This window comes from Sturnus vulgaris, chromosome 22 (genome assembly GCF_052056855.1).
Source record: "Sturnus vulgaris isolate bStuVul1 chromosome 22, bStuVul1.hap1, whole genome shotgun sequence".
NCBI lineage: Eukaryota > Metazoa > Chordata > Aves > Passeriformes > Sturnidae > Sturnus > Sturnus vulgaris.
The window spans coordinates 9,875,395-9,889,481 of NC_142264.1; the positions used below are offsets into that span (position 1 = coordinate 9,875,395).

The 14,087-nt window shown below is 54.0% G+C and overlaps 1 protein-coding gene across 2 annotated transcripts in view; it reads left to right on the forward strand.

Annotated features, from left to right (window-relative positions):
* Positions 1-14,087, forward strand: part of RGS3 (regulator of G protein signaling 3) — a 63,297-nt gene that overhangs the window by 21,747 nt on the left and 27,463 nt on the right. For both annotated transcript variants that reach the window (XM_088177459.1, XM_014881052.2), the window contains one exon: positions 4,817-4,857. In XM_088177459.1, the coding sequence (XP_088033585.1) occupies positions 4,817-4,857 (41 nt within the window). The remainder of the gene's footprint in view (positions 1-4,816; positions 4,858-14,087) is intronic.

Below are 14,087 nucleotides of genomic sequence, written 5' to 3' on the forward strand. Positions count from 1 at the left end.
CTCCCAAAGGCTGGGGAATAGCTCTGCTCTTTTCACCTGCTTAGAGAAGTAAATCAGCTTCCCTGGTGCTGCTCCTGGCTCTGCACACCGAGCTCTGTTTGCAGCAGCACGGGATTGTGCCCCCTCCACCTCAGGCACGGTGGATTTGTGAGCAGTTTTCTGCCACTTATCTCCTTGTTGCCGTAATAACTTGGCTGGATCATGTGTGGAATAGCTTCCCAAGGCTCTCCAAAGGAGATGGAGTCCCTACAGCACTGGCCACCCTTTCCCCATGCACTGGGAATCCAGCACAGCTGGTGTTGGGGCAGCTCCAGCCCTCCTGCTTCGGGCAGGGCTGCTTCAAAGGCGGGTGGAGAGAGCAAGAAGATGTCTGTGCCTTTTGGCTGCTGCTCTGCTGAATGACTGAATGGCACATGAATAGGAACAGGCGTGTGGCTGCCTCCAACAATTGGGACATCTCCGGTGCGCTCAGGGCCATTGTGCTGTTTCCTGTTCCTGCCGCTCGCTGCTCTGTGCGAAAGCAAATCAGTCTGATCTGTTCACAATGCTCTCTCTTCCTGCCTTACAAGCCCAGCAGCAGCTGATGAGCAGCTCGCCAGAAGGTTCCCAGTGACACAGGCTGCCTTCCTCGCCTGACACGGGGGGAATTTCCACGCGCCGGGATCCCGGTTCCCCCCCGGTGGGTTCTCAGCTTTGGGACAGACAGGAACCTCCATCCTTCCTCCATCCCAGCTGGGATCCTGCAAACGAGGGTGTAAGGGCTGAAATGAGGGATTCGGGGCTTTAGGAGGCTCTTTAAAATGCTGTTTATTGTATTTAAATGATGCAGCAATTCATGGGTCATGGGTGACAAGAGCCAAGCCCACAGCCTTTTCAGCATCAGCTCTGGGTTTGTCTGAAGGTAACTTTAGTTCTGGTTACAATGCATTAGATACTTTTCATTGCAGAACATCTTAAAATATAACAACCAATCAATACCTTTACTATTACCTATAGCCTATCATAACTACTAACATTACCATATTCATGGTATTATTTTCCAATCACAAAAAGTTAGTATGTTACAGTTTAAGCTAGAAGTTATTTTTCAGTTTTCTTACAGCGGAAAATTTTGAGATCTTTCTTTCTACTTGCAATATGGCATTTCTGTTTGCCTGTGAAAATCTTTTCATTTGGTAAAAACATCTTTTGATGAGATGGATTTATCCTTTGCTCTGAGTCAAAAAAACCCCTTTCAACTCATTTTACTCTTTGGCTTCTTAGTTATGCAGTAAGACTGGCTCAGCAATTCTTTTCTTCTATATCAAAACTTGCTATCATTTCTGTTCTTTCTTCAGATTCTACATCCAAAGATCTTTCTGTTATACATACATATCTGTGACACCTTCCTGTCAAATCTTTATCTTTCCCAACACAAGGGCTTCTCATGTGCTGCTTCACTGGCCTTGCCATCCCAACCTACTGTGGTGTGCAGCTCCAAGATGCTCCAGGGCCAAGAGTGGGAATTATGGGCCTTCTGTCCTTCCTTGGGATGCTGGGGAGTACCCAGGGCTTGCACCCTGCCACACTCCCCCAGGGACATGTGTCCCAGTGGGACAAGCTTGTCCCCTCCTGGCAGCCAGGTTTGGATGTGCTCACCTTGTGCTGGGTGCAGTGCCAGCCCCGCTGGGCAGGAGTGAGGATTTGGGATCAGGGTGCCTGCCCTCACCAGGGCATTGCCACAGCCCTTGGGCTGTGCAGAGGAGCAGGAGCACCTTCCCTTTTTTCCCATCTTTCTGACCCTGCTCCAGGCATGCACCCCCAAATCCTGAGAGCAGAGGGTGCTGCTCAGGGCGGTGGATGGGGCAGAGCAGTGCTGGGAGCTGCTGCTGTGCTGGGTAAGGCAGTGTGTGCAGGACAGGGCTTAGCTGCAGAGGAGATGAGTCCCCACAGAGCTCCCACTCTGCTTCGTGCCCAGCCTGGCACAAGGATGGTTCGTGCCACTCTGGAAGCCAAGGCAGTCCTCACCACAGCACATCAGGAAGAGAAGGAAATATCTTCAAGTGAGTTTTTTTCCTCTTCTCCTGCTTATTTTCTTTTAGCTTTTCCCTGATTTTGGCTGAGAGAAAGTGCTGTGCTCTTGTCACAAGAGATGTGGGGAGCAGAGCTAGGGAACATCCCGGGCATCTGCCACTTCTCCAGTGCTAGGTTGTGTCTCTCCCATGTTTTTCTGGGTTCTGTGGCACATCAGGCTCTGCTGCTCCACCCTGACCCTCCAGAGACTTGAAAACATGGAAGGAATCCTGGCAAACCTGGTTTGTGGTGAAATCTGCACCCAGGTCTGCCCTGCCTGGCTCTGCCATTGCCCTCCAGCCTCCCCCTGTGCCTTGCCAGGGATCAGCGCTGCCTCCAGCCCAGCTGCTGGGATGGGCAGCCAGTTTATTACTGAAGTTCTCCCTAAAGGCTGATAGAAAATGGGATTTAAGCCATTCCCTAGCCCAGAGTGGCTCCCTGCTCTGTATGCCCTGTAGGCACTGAGCTGCTGGGCAAGTGAGTACTGGAGGGACAGGGAGCAGGAGCTGCTGGCTCTGGAGGTTGCTGGTGCCAGGATTCACAGCTCAGTGGAAAGGAATTTGGAAGGGAACTTAATTCTGGTGGGTTTGGACCTTGTCAGATCACTTGTTATTGCAGAAGGAATGCACAGAGGCCCAAGAGGAGCAGGGTCATTCCCTGGTCTGTTACACTCCAACATTACCTTTCTTTCCTGAGGATCCTCACATCAGCAGGGAAAACCTGGTTAAAGCTCCTGAGGAAACATGGCTGGGATGTGTTGGACCTCTGTGACCTGCTCTGCCAGTCAGCCTGGAGAGCTCCTGGTGCAGGGAAGAGCAGGGTCCAGCTCAGGAGCAGCAGGAGGTGGTGGTGGACTCCAGCAGCAGGCACAGATCCTGCTTCCAAACTCTGCCTTTTCCCAGGAGAAAAGCACTGGGTGAAGCTCCAATGGGCTTCACAAGGAAAATGCCCCCAATGGTCCTGCTGGGATTTGTGGAGGAGGGGTTGGGAGCACTGGGACACTGCCATGGGGAGCAGGGGATGTTTCTCTGTGTGCAGGGATGAGGGATGGGCTCCCAGCCAGCCCCACTCTGCACCTGCTGCCAGGATCCAGCGTCCTTTCCCTTCTGGGAATGATGATTTGGAGGGGCAGCCCTGGAGCCAGGCTTCCCTCACCTCACCTGGGGGGAGCACAGGGAAGGTTTTGGGAACACAGGGGCTCCTCACCTGAGAGGGTCACAGCAGCACTCCCAGTGGTACTGAGCTCCAGCAGCCACTGTGACACAGTGTCCTGGTGTCCCTGCAGGGATTTTCCAGCCCATATCCTGTGAAATGCATTAATACTGAAGCTGGCAGTAGAGGCAGAGCTGTGACCCCACAAAGGGCAGCTGGAATGGACACCCAGCAAAGGGCTCCAGGCCACTTCTTCATGGGTTTCACAGGCAGTGACTCAAGAGGCACCTGAGTCCCTCAGTGGGTCACAGCTCTTATCTGGACATTTGGGCTGCTGCCTGCAGCAGGAGAATTGTTTTTCTCTGGGGAACAGGGTGTTTCCAGCCCTGTGCAGAGCCTGTTCCCATCGAGCAGCTCAGGCTGCTGAAATGAAGCAGAGCTTGTGCTGACACCACTTCCAGTGGGATCTGCAGCCATGCCCAGGCTTCAGCCCTGAGCTCCTGGCACAGATAATGTCATTAGGAGAGTTAGGGATGCAGCAGCCCCACGGTGCTGCCAAGGGCAAAGCTGCTGTGAAGGAGCCAGCCAGCTCCTGGGGATGGATGTCCTGCTCTGGAGATGGGATGTGCTGCTCCAGAGCTGAGGTGACCCTGTCCTGGGGCAGTTTCATGTCCTCCTGTGAGGCTGGTGTATGCCCAGAGCTGGCTTCCCTCGAGGCTGGGGACACACCAGGGCCAGGGCGAATCTTCAGGCATCCATTTTGGTGCAGGGAAGGCTGGACCTGCAGGGACCAGCCTGGTGGAGCAGCTGGGGTCTGACACATCCCCTGGGATATCTGGCAGCAAGCTGAGGAGCTGTTCTGGCTGCTCCATGATTTAGGAAGATGTGGATGGCAGAGTTGGTCATTATGTTGTCCCTAGCACCATCTCCTTTCACAAAACTATGGAAGTGCAAGTTCCTTGGCTGGGTCTCCCCAGTGTCCTGGTGCTGGGACATCCCAGTCTGCTGTCAGCTCAAAAGAGCAGGGTGAACTCTTCCCCCTGCCCCATGCCTGCTGTTTCCCATTGCTCTGGGACTTGGCTCCATCCCCTTGGAGAGGCACTGCCCCAGCTACTGGCACTGGTGGAGGCTGGGACAGACAGCAGGACCACCAGGACTTGGGGCAAGAAGCTGGGAATGAGGTGTAGGAACTGGAGCTTCTCTGTCAGTCCTCCTGGGAGCAGAGTGCCTACGGGGATAAGATGGAGACACCCATCCCTGATTCTTCTGAGGGGCTTAATTGGCTGTGAGAGCTGTTTTCCCTGGGAAGCTCCCACAGGCTGCATGTGCCAAGGCAGGTTGGACAGCAGAGCCTGCACGTGGCCTCTGACTGGAACAAACCAGAGGAGGAACCCACAGGAGAATCTCTGCCAGGGCAGCGAGTCCCTGCAGGGTCCCGCCCGTGCCCGGCCCCGGCAGATGCCATATACGTCACCCAGGTCACAGCCTGGCACTGGGGGACAACAGCAAACATTCATTCAGTGCTGTCTCTCAGCCAGTTCCTCTGCCACTGGCTCCACTTGCAGAAATGCAGCTGCAGCTTCGCTCTGATCCTGGTTTTTCTTCTCTGCAGGTTCAGAAGATCGCAAGTTCTGCATCCTTTACCTGGCAGAGGTGAGTGGTGCTGATTTCCACTTCAACTTTCCAGTGAGAGCGACAGCTCTGATCCTTTCTTCTGGGGAAAGGAGCACTAAAAAACCTGATTTTAACTTCCCTTTAAAAGAATTTGCCAGAAGTCCGGAAAAGAAACATAATGGCTGTAGAATATATGAATAAGAAGCTGCTCAAAGGAGCTTGGGCAGCCCTAGGACAGGTTTTTTTCCCCTTCTCCCTGTAGATCTTCCTTGAAGGATCTCACTTTTGTTTTCTCTTAAGAACTCTTTCCCCTGGAGGCAGATTTCTTTCCCAAATGTTTTGTCATTATTTTTAGGCACTTTGCTTTTCTTGTCTTCAAACATGCAGGTTTGGAGCCCTCAAATAAAATAAGGAAGCCCAGTCTGAAAGACAGAATCATAGCTCTAAACCCACATGTAGCTAAGTGCTCTAACCAAATTTGGGGTGACCCAGATATTGGCACAGTCCCTTTTGTCAAGTCAAGGACTCTGCAAAATTGGTTCACACTGGACCTCCCTAATCATTGAAGGCTGTGAGTTTTTTTCCTTTTCCAGTGACTTTACTGTGTTCCTGCTTTCAAGGCCTTGCATTTTCTGAGGTGGAGAGGTGGGTCTGGGAAAGCTCCCCAGGGCACAGAGGAGAAAGGCAAACATTGCTCAGCAGCACGGTGGAATAATGAGCCATTGTGAAAGCTGGGTGCGAATGCTCAGCATGGAAGTTGTTCACCTTGAGTGGCTGGAGCTGGGCCAGGGCACGACTCACTGCAGAATCCTCCACTCCTCTCTTGTTCCTTCCCCGCCGTCCCTTCCTTGTCTCCTCTGTTCTTTCCGGGGTGGCTGGGCAGGAGCTGAGGGTTTGCTCAGTGTCCCAGGGCAATGTCACCCTGGGCTGGTGACAGCTGATCCTGGGCTGTGACTCAGCCAGGCTGTGCTGGGTGTTTGGATGAGGCTCTCCAGCGTTTTCTCAGGCACTTGGAAAAATGCACTCAGAGCCTGGTATTTGATTTAGAAGCTTAGTGCCCTTAAGTAGAAGTGACCAAAAGAGATGTGGCTGTGTTTCATGAGATCTTGAGAGGTGAAGAGGTGTCTTTGTCAGGCTGTAATGAAGTGCTGGCTTTCTTCTGAAGAGCTCTGGTGATCCCTGGCATCTGTTGTGGCTGGAGTGGAGTAGTTGGATAGAAAATGTGAGACTTTTACTTTCCTACTCCCTGTTCCCCCACAGACTTGGGACTTTCTCTGCTAGAAACTATTCACCAAATAGCTGAAACTCTTTTAACGGAGGTAGAAACAACACTGGCTGAACATCATTTTTGTGCTAAGGACTGACATATTCCTTCCAGACTCTTCCTTCACGGTGAAAACATTGACTGTTTTTGTAGCTCTGACTTGATCACAGGCTCATAGATCGATATTGTCCCCCAGAGAGCACAACTCTTTTCTTTTAAGGGTCCTTACTACATGATGTAAAACCACCTTTTTGGCAGTTTGGTATTGTAGTAATGTACTACAGTGCTAAACTACTGGAGTACTTTTAGCACTTCAGAATATACATTTACACTGCATTTCAAGCTTGCATGTAACTAAGTCCTGTCAAGGAAAGTCTTTACATAATGCATCAACATATGCTGGGGCTTTGTCTCTTTTTTTAGTACAGTATGGATTGGAGTGGCTTTTCTAAGTTATTAAATATAGCCCTAGGCAAGGCTGGCTTTTAAAATAAATGGCAAGATCTCAAAAAACATCTGGGAAAGAGAGAGAAAAAACCCCGTAGTTCTGAACTGGCCACACTGTGGGATTCTGCAAACCCTTGTGCCTCCTGTCCTCCTGGGCTATTTTGGGGCAGGTCTCAAGTGGTGTGGGACTTCCCAGTCCTTGGTGACCAGCAGCTCTGCCACATCAGGACCCAAGAGTGGGTGTTCATCCCCTGCACTGGCCAGCCCAAGGTGACCTCACCACTCTGAGGTGACCTTGGGGCAGCCCCTGGCTCAGGGACAGCACCTTGGCAAGCAGGACGTGCCCCCTGCCACCCCTTCCCCCCCAGCCCCAGGGCTGCTGGTCTGTCCTGAGCCAGAGGCACCACCTGGCTCCAAGGGGAAGGGACAGGAACCTTCCAGCTGTAGGTGCCACCGGGCTCTCCAGCAGTGGGAAATTGGGTTTGAAAGGGGAACAGAGTGGGGATGTGTCTGTGAGTCAGCAGTGAGCCAGGGCAGCATGGGGCTCTGCCACCAGACTTGTCTTCTGGGGAACAGTGGCCTGCAGGTCACCTCCCCAGGAGCCACGTGGAGGCTGCAGGGGCTGGAGATGGGGCAGGAGAGCAGGAACCCCCCAGATGTGCAGCACAGGGCTCGTATGGCTCAGAGAATTGCCCTTGGCCCCAAGGGGAGAGATGGGCTCCTCTGAAAGAATGGGATGTTGTGGGAGCCAGCCTGGGAGCATTCCAGCATCTGATTCCTGCAGAGAAGCCAAGAAGAGCATTTCCTTCAGGTTGTCTCTCTTTTCTTCTTTGCATGCACATTTTGGGAGCAAATCTTTGTTTACAGGGTTGTGGGGGTGTCACCAGGGGGCTGGGAGGGGATGGTCCCCTCAAAGGTGTCCCTGCAGGCCGGCTGCTCACAGAAACATTGCAGGAGGAGAGGGGAGGGTTTGGTGCCTCTCTGGCCTGGTGGGAGGGGATTTGTGTGATAAGGTGATTTTTACAGGGCCTGCTCTCAGATGAAGGCTGGGGCAGGACCCAGGGAAGTGGCACTTGCAGCACACACGGGGCTGGGCAGGATCCCTGGGCCATCCCAGTACAGCTCTCCCCATCACCCGAGAGATCTGGTGTCCAGTGGGTGCCACACTCTGCTTGTGGCAACTTCTTTTGCCCTGGTGAAAAGCTCAACCTCCTTCCTGAGTGTAGGAACAGCCCACTGCAAGGATGGATTGCCCTGGAGAGGAATGGCTGTGCCCTGGGGACAGGGAGAGGGGCTGGCTGTGCCCTGGGGACATGGAGAGGGGCTGGCTGTGCCCTGGGGACAGGGAGAGGGGCTGGCTGTGCCCTGGGGACATGTTCAGGCTGCTGTTCAGGAATTGGGGTGAAGGTGATCAGGACTGTCTGGCTGCCCAACCCGTGACTGCTGGTGGCACTGGAAAGGATGGGGATGGATAGGGGCAGGGTGTGTGAGCTGTCATGGCTTTTTGGCCCCATGTCACCCTGAGGGGTGTCTCCCCACCCTGCCCTGCTCCATCCCTGGCCCTGTGTGTGCCCAGAGCCCTGTCCTGGCCCAGCCCTCACTGCTGCTCCCCCCAGGCATTGCTGCTGGCTCAGGAGGGTTTGTGGCCACTCTCAGCTGGGCTCTGTCGCCTGGGCTGGGCAGACACATCCATTGTGCTGCTCTGAGGGGCTGGGAGGTCGGAGGAAGCTCTTGAGCTGCTGTTTCTTGCCCACAAATCATCTGCAATGAACACTAATGTGTTTAGTGCTGCTGAGAGCTAAAAGGAGCCCACGGGGCCGGGCTGACACTGCCTTTGCTGCAGGAAAAGCTCTCTGCTGAAGCCTTGAGCTGCAGTCTCCTGCGATTGCTCATCTTGAGCGTTTCTGAGTAATGTTCTGACCCATAAGGTCACAAATTTGCATTTGGATCTGACACGCTACAAAACGAAAGTATGTTCTGATACCTGTGAGTTGCTTAATTTATTATAAACAAGAGAGAAAATTCCAACCTTCAGGAAGTGTCACCAAAAAGCTGCTGCTGGTCTTCCTGTCTAATTGTGTGTAATAAATCACTGCACAGAGTTTAAACCCTGAGCAGTTTGGTTATTTGCAGGCAGAGCTAGCAGGAGCTGCAGAGCCTGGTGTGGGTTCCAGCACAAAGGGTGTTTGTTTTACAGGCTCTCCAGGGTGTGAATTGCAGGGTTTGGAGACGCTGAGTGCAGATGAACCCAGTTCTGGAGGGGCACTTGGCATCCTGGAAAGGCTAAATGTAGAATGGGATTGGAAAGAATGGGAAAGCAGAGGGAGGTTCTGCACTGAGCTGCCCCCTTTGGGGGTTTTGTTCCTTCTGGTGGCTGAGGGACAGCTGTGATAGCCCCAGCACAGACGCGAGCCAGGGTTTTGGAAGGGAAGGTGGTACCTTTTGATCTCGGGAATGCTGTGTGTACCTGGAATCACAGAATCCCAGAGCAGCTGGGGCTGCCAAGGCAGGGTCACCCGGAGCAGGTGACACAGGAACGTGTCCAGGTGGGTTGGGGATGTCTCCAGAGAGGGACACTCCACACCTTCCCTGGACACCTGATCCAGAGCTTTGCCACCCTCGTCGAGAAAAGTTCTTCCTCATATTGGGTGGAACTCCTTGTATTTTAGTTTATGGCCATTAGAGCTCCTCTAATTTTTCTCTTTGCCAGCTGCTATGTTAAAAAGTCCTGGCCTGGGCATCTTTCCTTTCAGGATTTTAAGTCCAAAGAGCACAGTTTGAAGTTGAACAGCCCCTGCCTGTGACAGCTTCTGGCTGATTTGAGCACTGCAGTTGGTGGAACTGGCACAGGGTGCCCAGAGCAGCTGTGGCTGCCCCTGGATCCCTGGCAGTGCCCAAGGCCAGGTTGGAGGGGGCTTGGAGCAGCCTGGGACAGTGGGAGGTGTCCCTGAGATGAGCTTTCAGGTCCCTTCCAACCCAAACCAGTCTGGGATTCCAGGACTCAGTGTGGACCCACATTCCTGCACCCCACAGTTTTTGGGGTGTGGGAGTTTGTCTGCATTTTCCCCATCCCCCCCATTCCCTGCAGGACACACAAGCCTCATGGGATGTGTACAAGCTGTCAGAAGGAAATGTTTGCTGCCTGGTGGGAATGGGCAGCCTCACAGGGAGCCACGTGGAGCTGTGAGTGTGCTCCAGGGCTGTATTCACACCCTTCCCTGCTCCGGAAATATCCTGCTGGGAGGAAACTGCAGGTCAGGGGTTTAATGCATTGTTACAAGTGTTTGATTTGAACCCAACATATTCAGACCAAATCGACTCAAAACCAAACAGCTCAGTAAGTTTTTCCTTTGAAAAGCGCTGGCAAATTTGATCTTTTTTTTCCTCTGGAAGTTTTCATTTATAGGCACTGGGAGTTTGTCTTGGGAAACTTCTCCAACAGAAAATCCTTCCAGTATCAACTCCTTGTGCTGCTGTGGTGAGCACTCATCCAGAGCTGACCAAATTGATGCTATGAGTGTGTGCCCGAGCTGGCTTTGGCTTGGACATGCCCATCCTGACTGCACAGAGAAATGCCACTGTCCCCCACCTTGCCCCATCATAGACTCCCAGACTGGTTTGGGTTGGAAGGGACTTCAAAGATCATCTTGTCCCACCCCTGCCGTGGCCAGGATGGCACTCACTGGACCAGGGCTTTGGACACGTGCAGGGATGGGGCAGCCACAGCTGCTCTGGGCAGCCTGGCTCTGTGGGGACACATCCCTGCACCAGAGGGTCCCCGTGGCTCCTGTTCCCACCCTCAGCTGCTGCCGAGGGAATGCTTTGAACAAAGGAATCACAGCAGTGCTGCAGCCTGTGTGATGTGCTTCACTCCTTCCGTGGCCCAGCTAATGCCACAGCAGCATTCACTTCCCAAAGTGTTCTCTGCTCCTGCTGGGAGCCAGCACTGCTCACTGACTGCCCTTTGGGATGTGGCACTGTCCCAAAGGGAGCAGTCAGGGAGAGCCCAGATTCTGTCTCCAAACAGCAAATGTGAATGCTGGGAAAAGCAATTTACTGATGGCACAGAGGACAAGTCTCAGGGACACTCTGGCAGATTTTATGCACTTGTTTATTTTTGAGTTGGCTGTTCAGGACACGTCACCAGGAGAGCTTGCAAGGAGCATTTTGGGCACTTGGGCAGATGGTTTGGTGATAGGAAAGAGGGCAAAAGGGCTGGGCAGGGGGTGACATCAAACTTACATGACCAAGTGAAGAGCTGAGGGGAATTTGCTGAGTGAGAAGGGAGTGGAGATGAGCCTTTGTCTGGGAAATGGGCTGTGTCCTCTGTTGAATTGTATCTCGATTTCCTCTCGTCCTCAATAGGACAAGAGATGGTGCTTGTCAGGTCTGTGGCTGCAATTTGTCTGATGGGCTTGTCCTGCATAGGGGGAAGGATCCCCGGGGCTGTGGGGGAGAAGGCTCTGCAGGCAGGGCTGCAAGGGCTGGGATCAATCACAGCACTGAGCTAGAGACAGTCTGGAGACTCCTTGTTCTCACCAGTTCGGTGACATGAATATTCTCAGGGAGCAGAATTGTTTACCTCTGCCTTCCTTGCTCTGTTCCCAGTCCTGTTCAGTGGAAGGGGGGACTCCCTTTGCTCCTGGTGGCCAGGAGATGTTACCAGACAAAAAATCCTTTCCTGCTCTCTGACATTTCCATTGTTTCCTCCATGGCTCATTTCTGGGATGCCTGAGAGGTTCCCCAAGGCTTGAGTCACCCAGCCCACGTGAGAGCTGGACACTGAGTCCCTCTGCCATGTCACACTCACAGCAGTTTAACTCTTTCCTGAACGGAGCTTTCCATTTTCCTCCCTCCAAAGGCCACCAGGTCCCAGCCCCAGCACTTCTCTGGGTGGTGCTGAGCAGTCCAAGCTGCAGGTGCAGTGAGACAAGGTTAGAGCAGTGGGAAAGCTCCTTGGGAAAAGCCCCTCGGGAGGATGCTGTGCACCCATGTGCAGATGGCCCCAGATGCTGAGGCATTCCTGAACTGCCCAACCCAGCATCCCGTGGCAGCCCCAGATTGCAGTGGGAATGTCCCCCTGGGCCAGGCTGTCTCCTGGGATGTCCCTGGAGCTGGAGCACCCCTGGCAGTGGCTCTGGAGTTGGTGGCCACGCTGCTGCTCTGTGCAGACAGACCCTGGGCTTCACCTTCTGTGCCCAGGGGCTTTCCCTGGGTCAGGTGTTGAGTGACACCAGCAGCAGAAGCCCCAGGATGGCATGACCAGAGCCTGGGCAAAGGGCAGCTCCTGGGCACTGCCAGCTCCCAGTTCAGGGCTCTGCAGCAGAGCAGGGAGTGCTGGTGTCCCAGCTGGAGGAACAGATAAACAGGGACACTCTGCTCTCCTGGTTTTGTGCATCTTTACACAGCTCTGCCTGAACCTGAGTGTTGAGATGAGATAAAAAAATGTGGGTTTTTCCCCTCAACTTTAATTTTGGGGTCACATTTCCTAGATTTTGACAAAAAGTAGAGTTGATATGGTGCAGTTACAGTGCTGGAGAGATTTAAAAAAGGCCCAGGCAGCACAGGGTGATGATTTCAGAGGGCCCTGGGGCTGTTTGCACAGGCTGGAGCTCTCTGTCCATGGGGCTGCGCCAGGGAAGAGCCATGGAAAGTTCTGGGGCTGTGCTGGCACTGGCTGGGTAAGCTTGGTGTTGCTGGGGCCACTGAGCTCTGAGCTGTTTTCCTCTTCCCTGAGAGGAGGGGATGTTTGCTGAGCAGGAAGGTGCTGGCCCTGCTCTGTTTGCCAGAGTGGTGTTTGCAGCAGGAGCTCCGTGCCTGGCTCCTCTCAGGGATTCCTGTGAAGGCTTTTACCTGATGAGCCACTTAAGGACAACTGCCTGGCCTGGGAAAACAGCCCTGTGTCCTCACTGGCTGCTCCACAGTGGTGGAAAAGGTTCTTCAGGCTGATTTTCCTCATGGAGGTTTGACAGAGAACCACAGAATAACAGAATGGGTTGGGTTGGAAGGAACCTTAAATCTCCTCTTGTTCCACCCCTGCCATGGCCAGGATGCCACTCCCTAGATCAGGTTGTTCAGGGTCCAATGTCCATCCCTGTTCCAGGGATGTGGCATCCACCCCTCTGGGCATCCCCCGGGCAGTGTCATCATCACTGCTCCCAAACACGAGACCCACAGCAGAGCCACACAGAGGTTACTGTCAGTGTTATCTCTATGCACATCCTCTCCTGCAGCACCCCTGGCACCTTTTGGGCATCCCAGCTCTAGCAGAGGCCCTGCTGTTACTGCCAGTTTGTTTTATGGGCATCACCAGTGTGCCCAGCACTCCAAAACCCACAGGAAGAGCCGTGGTCCCCCCCACTCCCCCAGCATGGGAGCAAACAGAACTTTCTCACCAGCCCTTGGTTGGTGGTGCATGAAGTCAGCAGGCACAGTGGCCTGTGTTTTGTGCACAGGATATTCCCAGGGCTGGCTGTTTCTCCTGGGGAAGGTTTGCTCTGTGATTTGGAGCTATTGTAGTCTGGAGCAGTTTCCGAGGTACTTCCCCTCTGGGATCTCTGCTGGCTTTGGCCACAGCCCAACACCCGGAGTGCTGGAGGCCAGGGGCTGGCAGGGCTGGGCTGGGAGCCCTGTCCCCAAAGCACCCTGCCACCAACCCTGTGCAGAGAGGAGCCCGGGAAGGAGCAGAAATGCATCCCTGCATCTGTGGGAGGAGATTGCCCAGAGCAGCTGTGGCTGCCCCTGGATCCCTGGCAGTGCCCAAGGCCAGGTTGGACATTGGGGCTTGGAGCAGCCTGGGACAGTGGGAGGGGTCCCTGCCATGGCAGGGGTGGCACTGGATGAACTTTCAGGTCCTTTCCACCTCAAACCAGTCTGGGATTCTGTGACATGACCCCTCCCTCCCGCCCTGGGATTGTGTCCCTCTCACAGCCAGGGGAGACAGTGGTGAGAGAACAGCCCTGGGCTCTGCTGGGCACTGAGCTCAGGGCACCAGAGGTGTCAGACTGAGTCTGGCTCCTTATTCCTGTGGTTTCTCAGCTTTGCAGTGTCACACAGAGCCCTGCAGTCAGGGACTCGGTGTGTAGGGTCTGGGGGCTCCTCCTGTGATGCTGGCATTCCCTGGGTGCTCCTCTCAGGATTTAGGGGCTACAGAGCCCACAGACCCTCCTTGTGTGGTGTCTGCATGGCCAGACCTCACCTGGCTGCCGTGGGGTTGGGTCTCAGCCTGGGGCAGCTGAAGGAACTTTTTCTGCAGATAACCCTTGGTTGCAGCAGGACCTGTTTGGGGCTGGTGTTGGCTAGCTTGGCTCATTCTCTGCAATACCTGCTGAGTGTTCCTGCTCTCCCTTGGGCAGTGTGGGGGGCTCGTGCTGGTACTGCCCTGGGAAGGGCTCACCAGTGGCTCCAGAGCCCAGCACACAGCACCTGCAATAACATGTTTGTCACTGGGGGAAGGCAGGCACAAAGCCATGGCAGCCACTTCAGTCACTGCCTTTATCTGGTGGCAAACGCCCCCTTCACGCCATCTGCATCCTCCTTTCCCAGCACTGTGAGATTA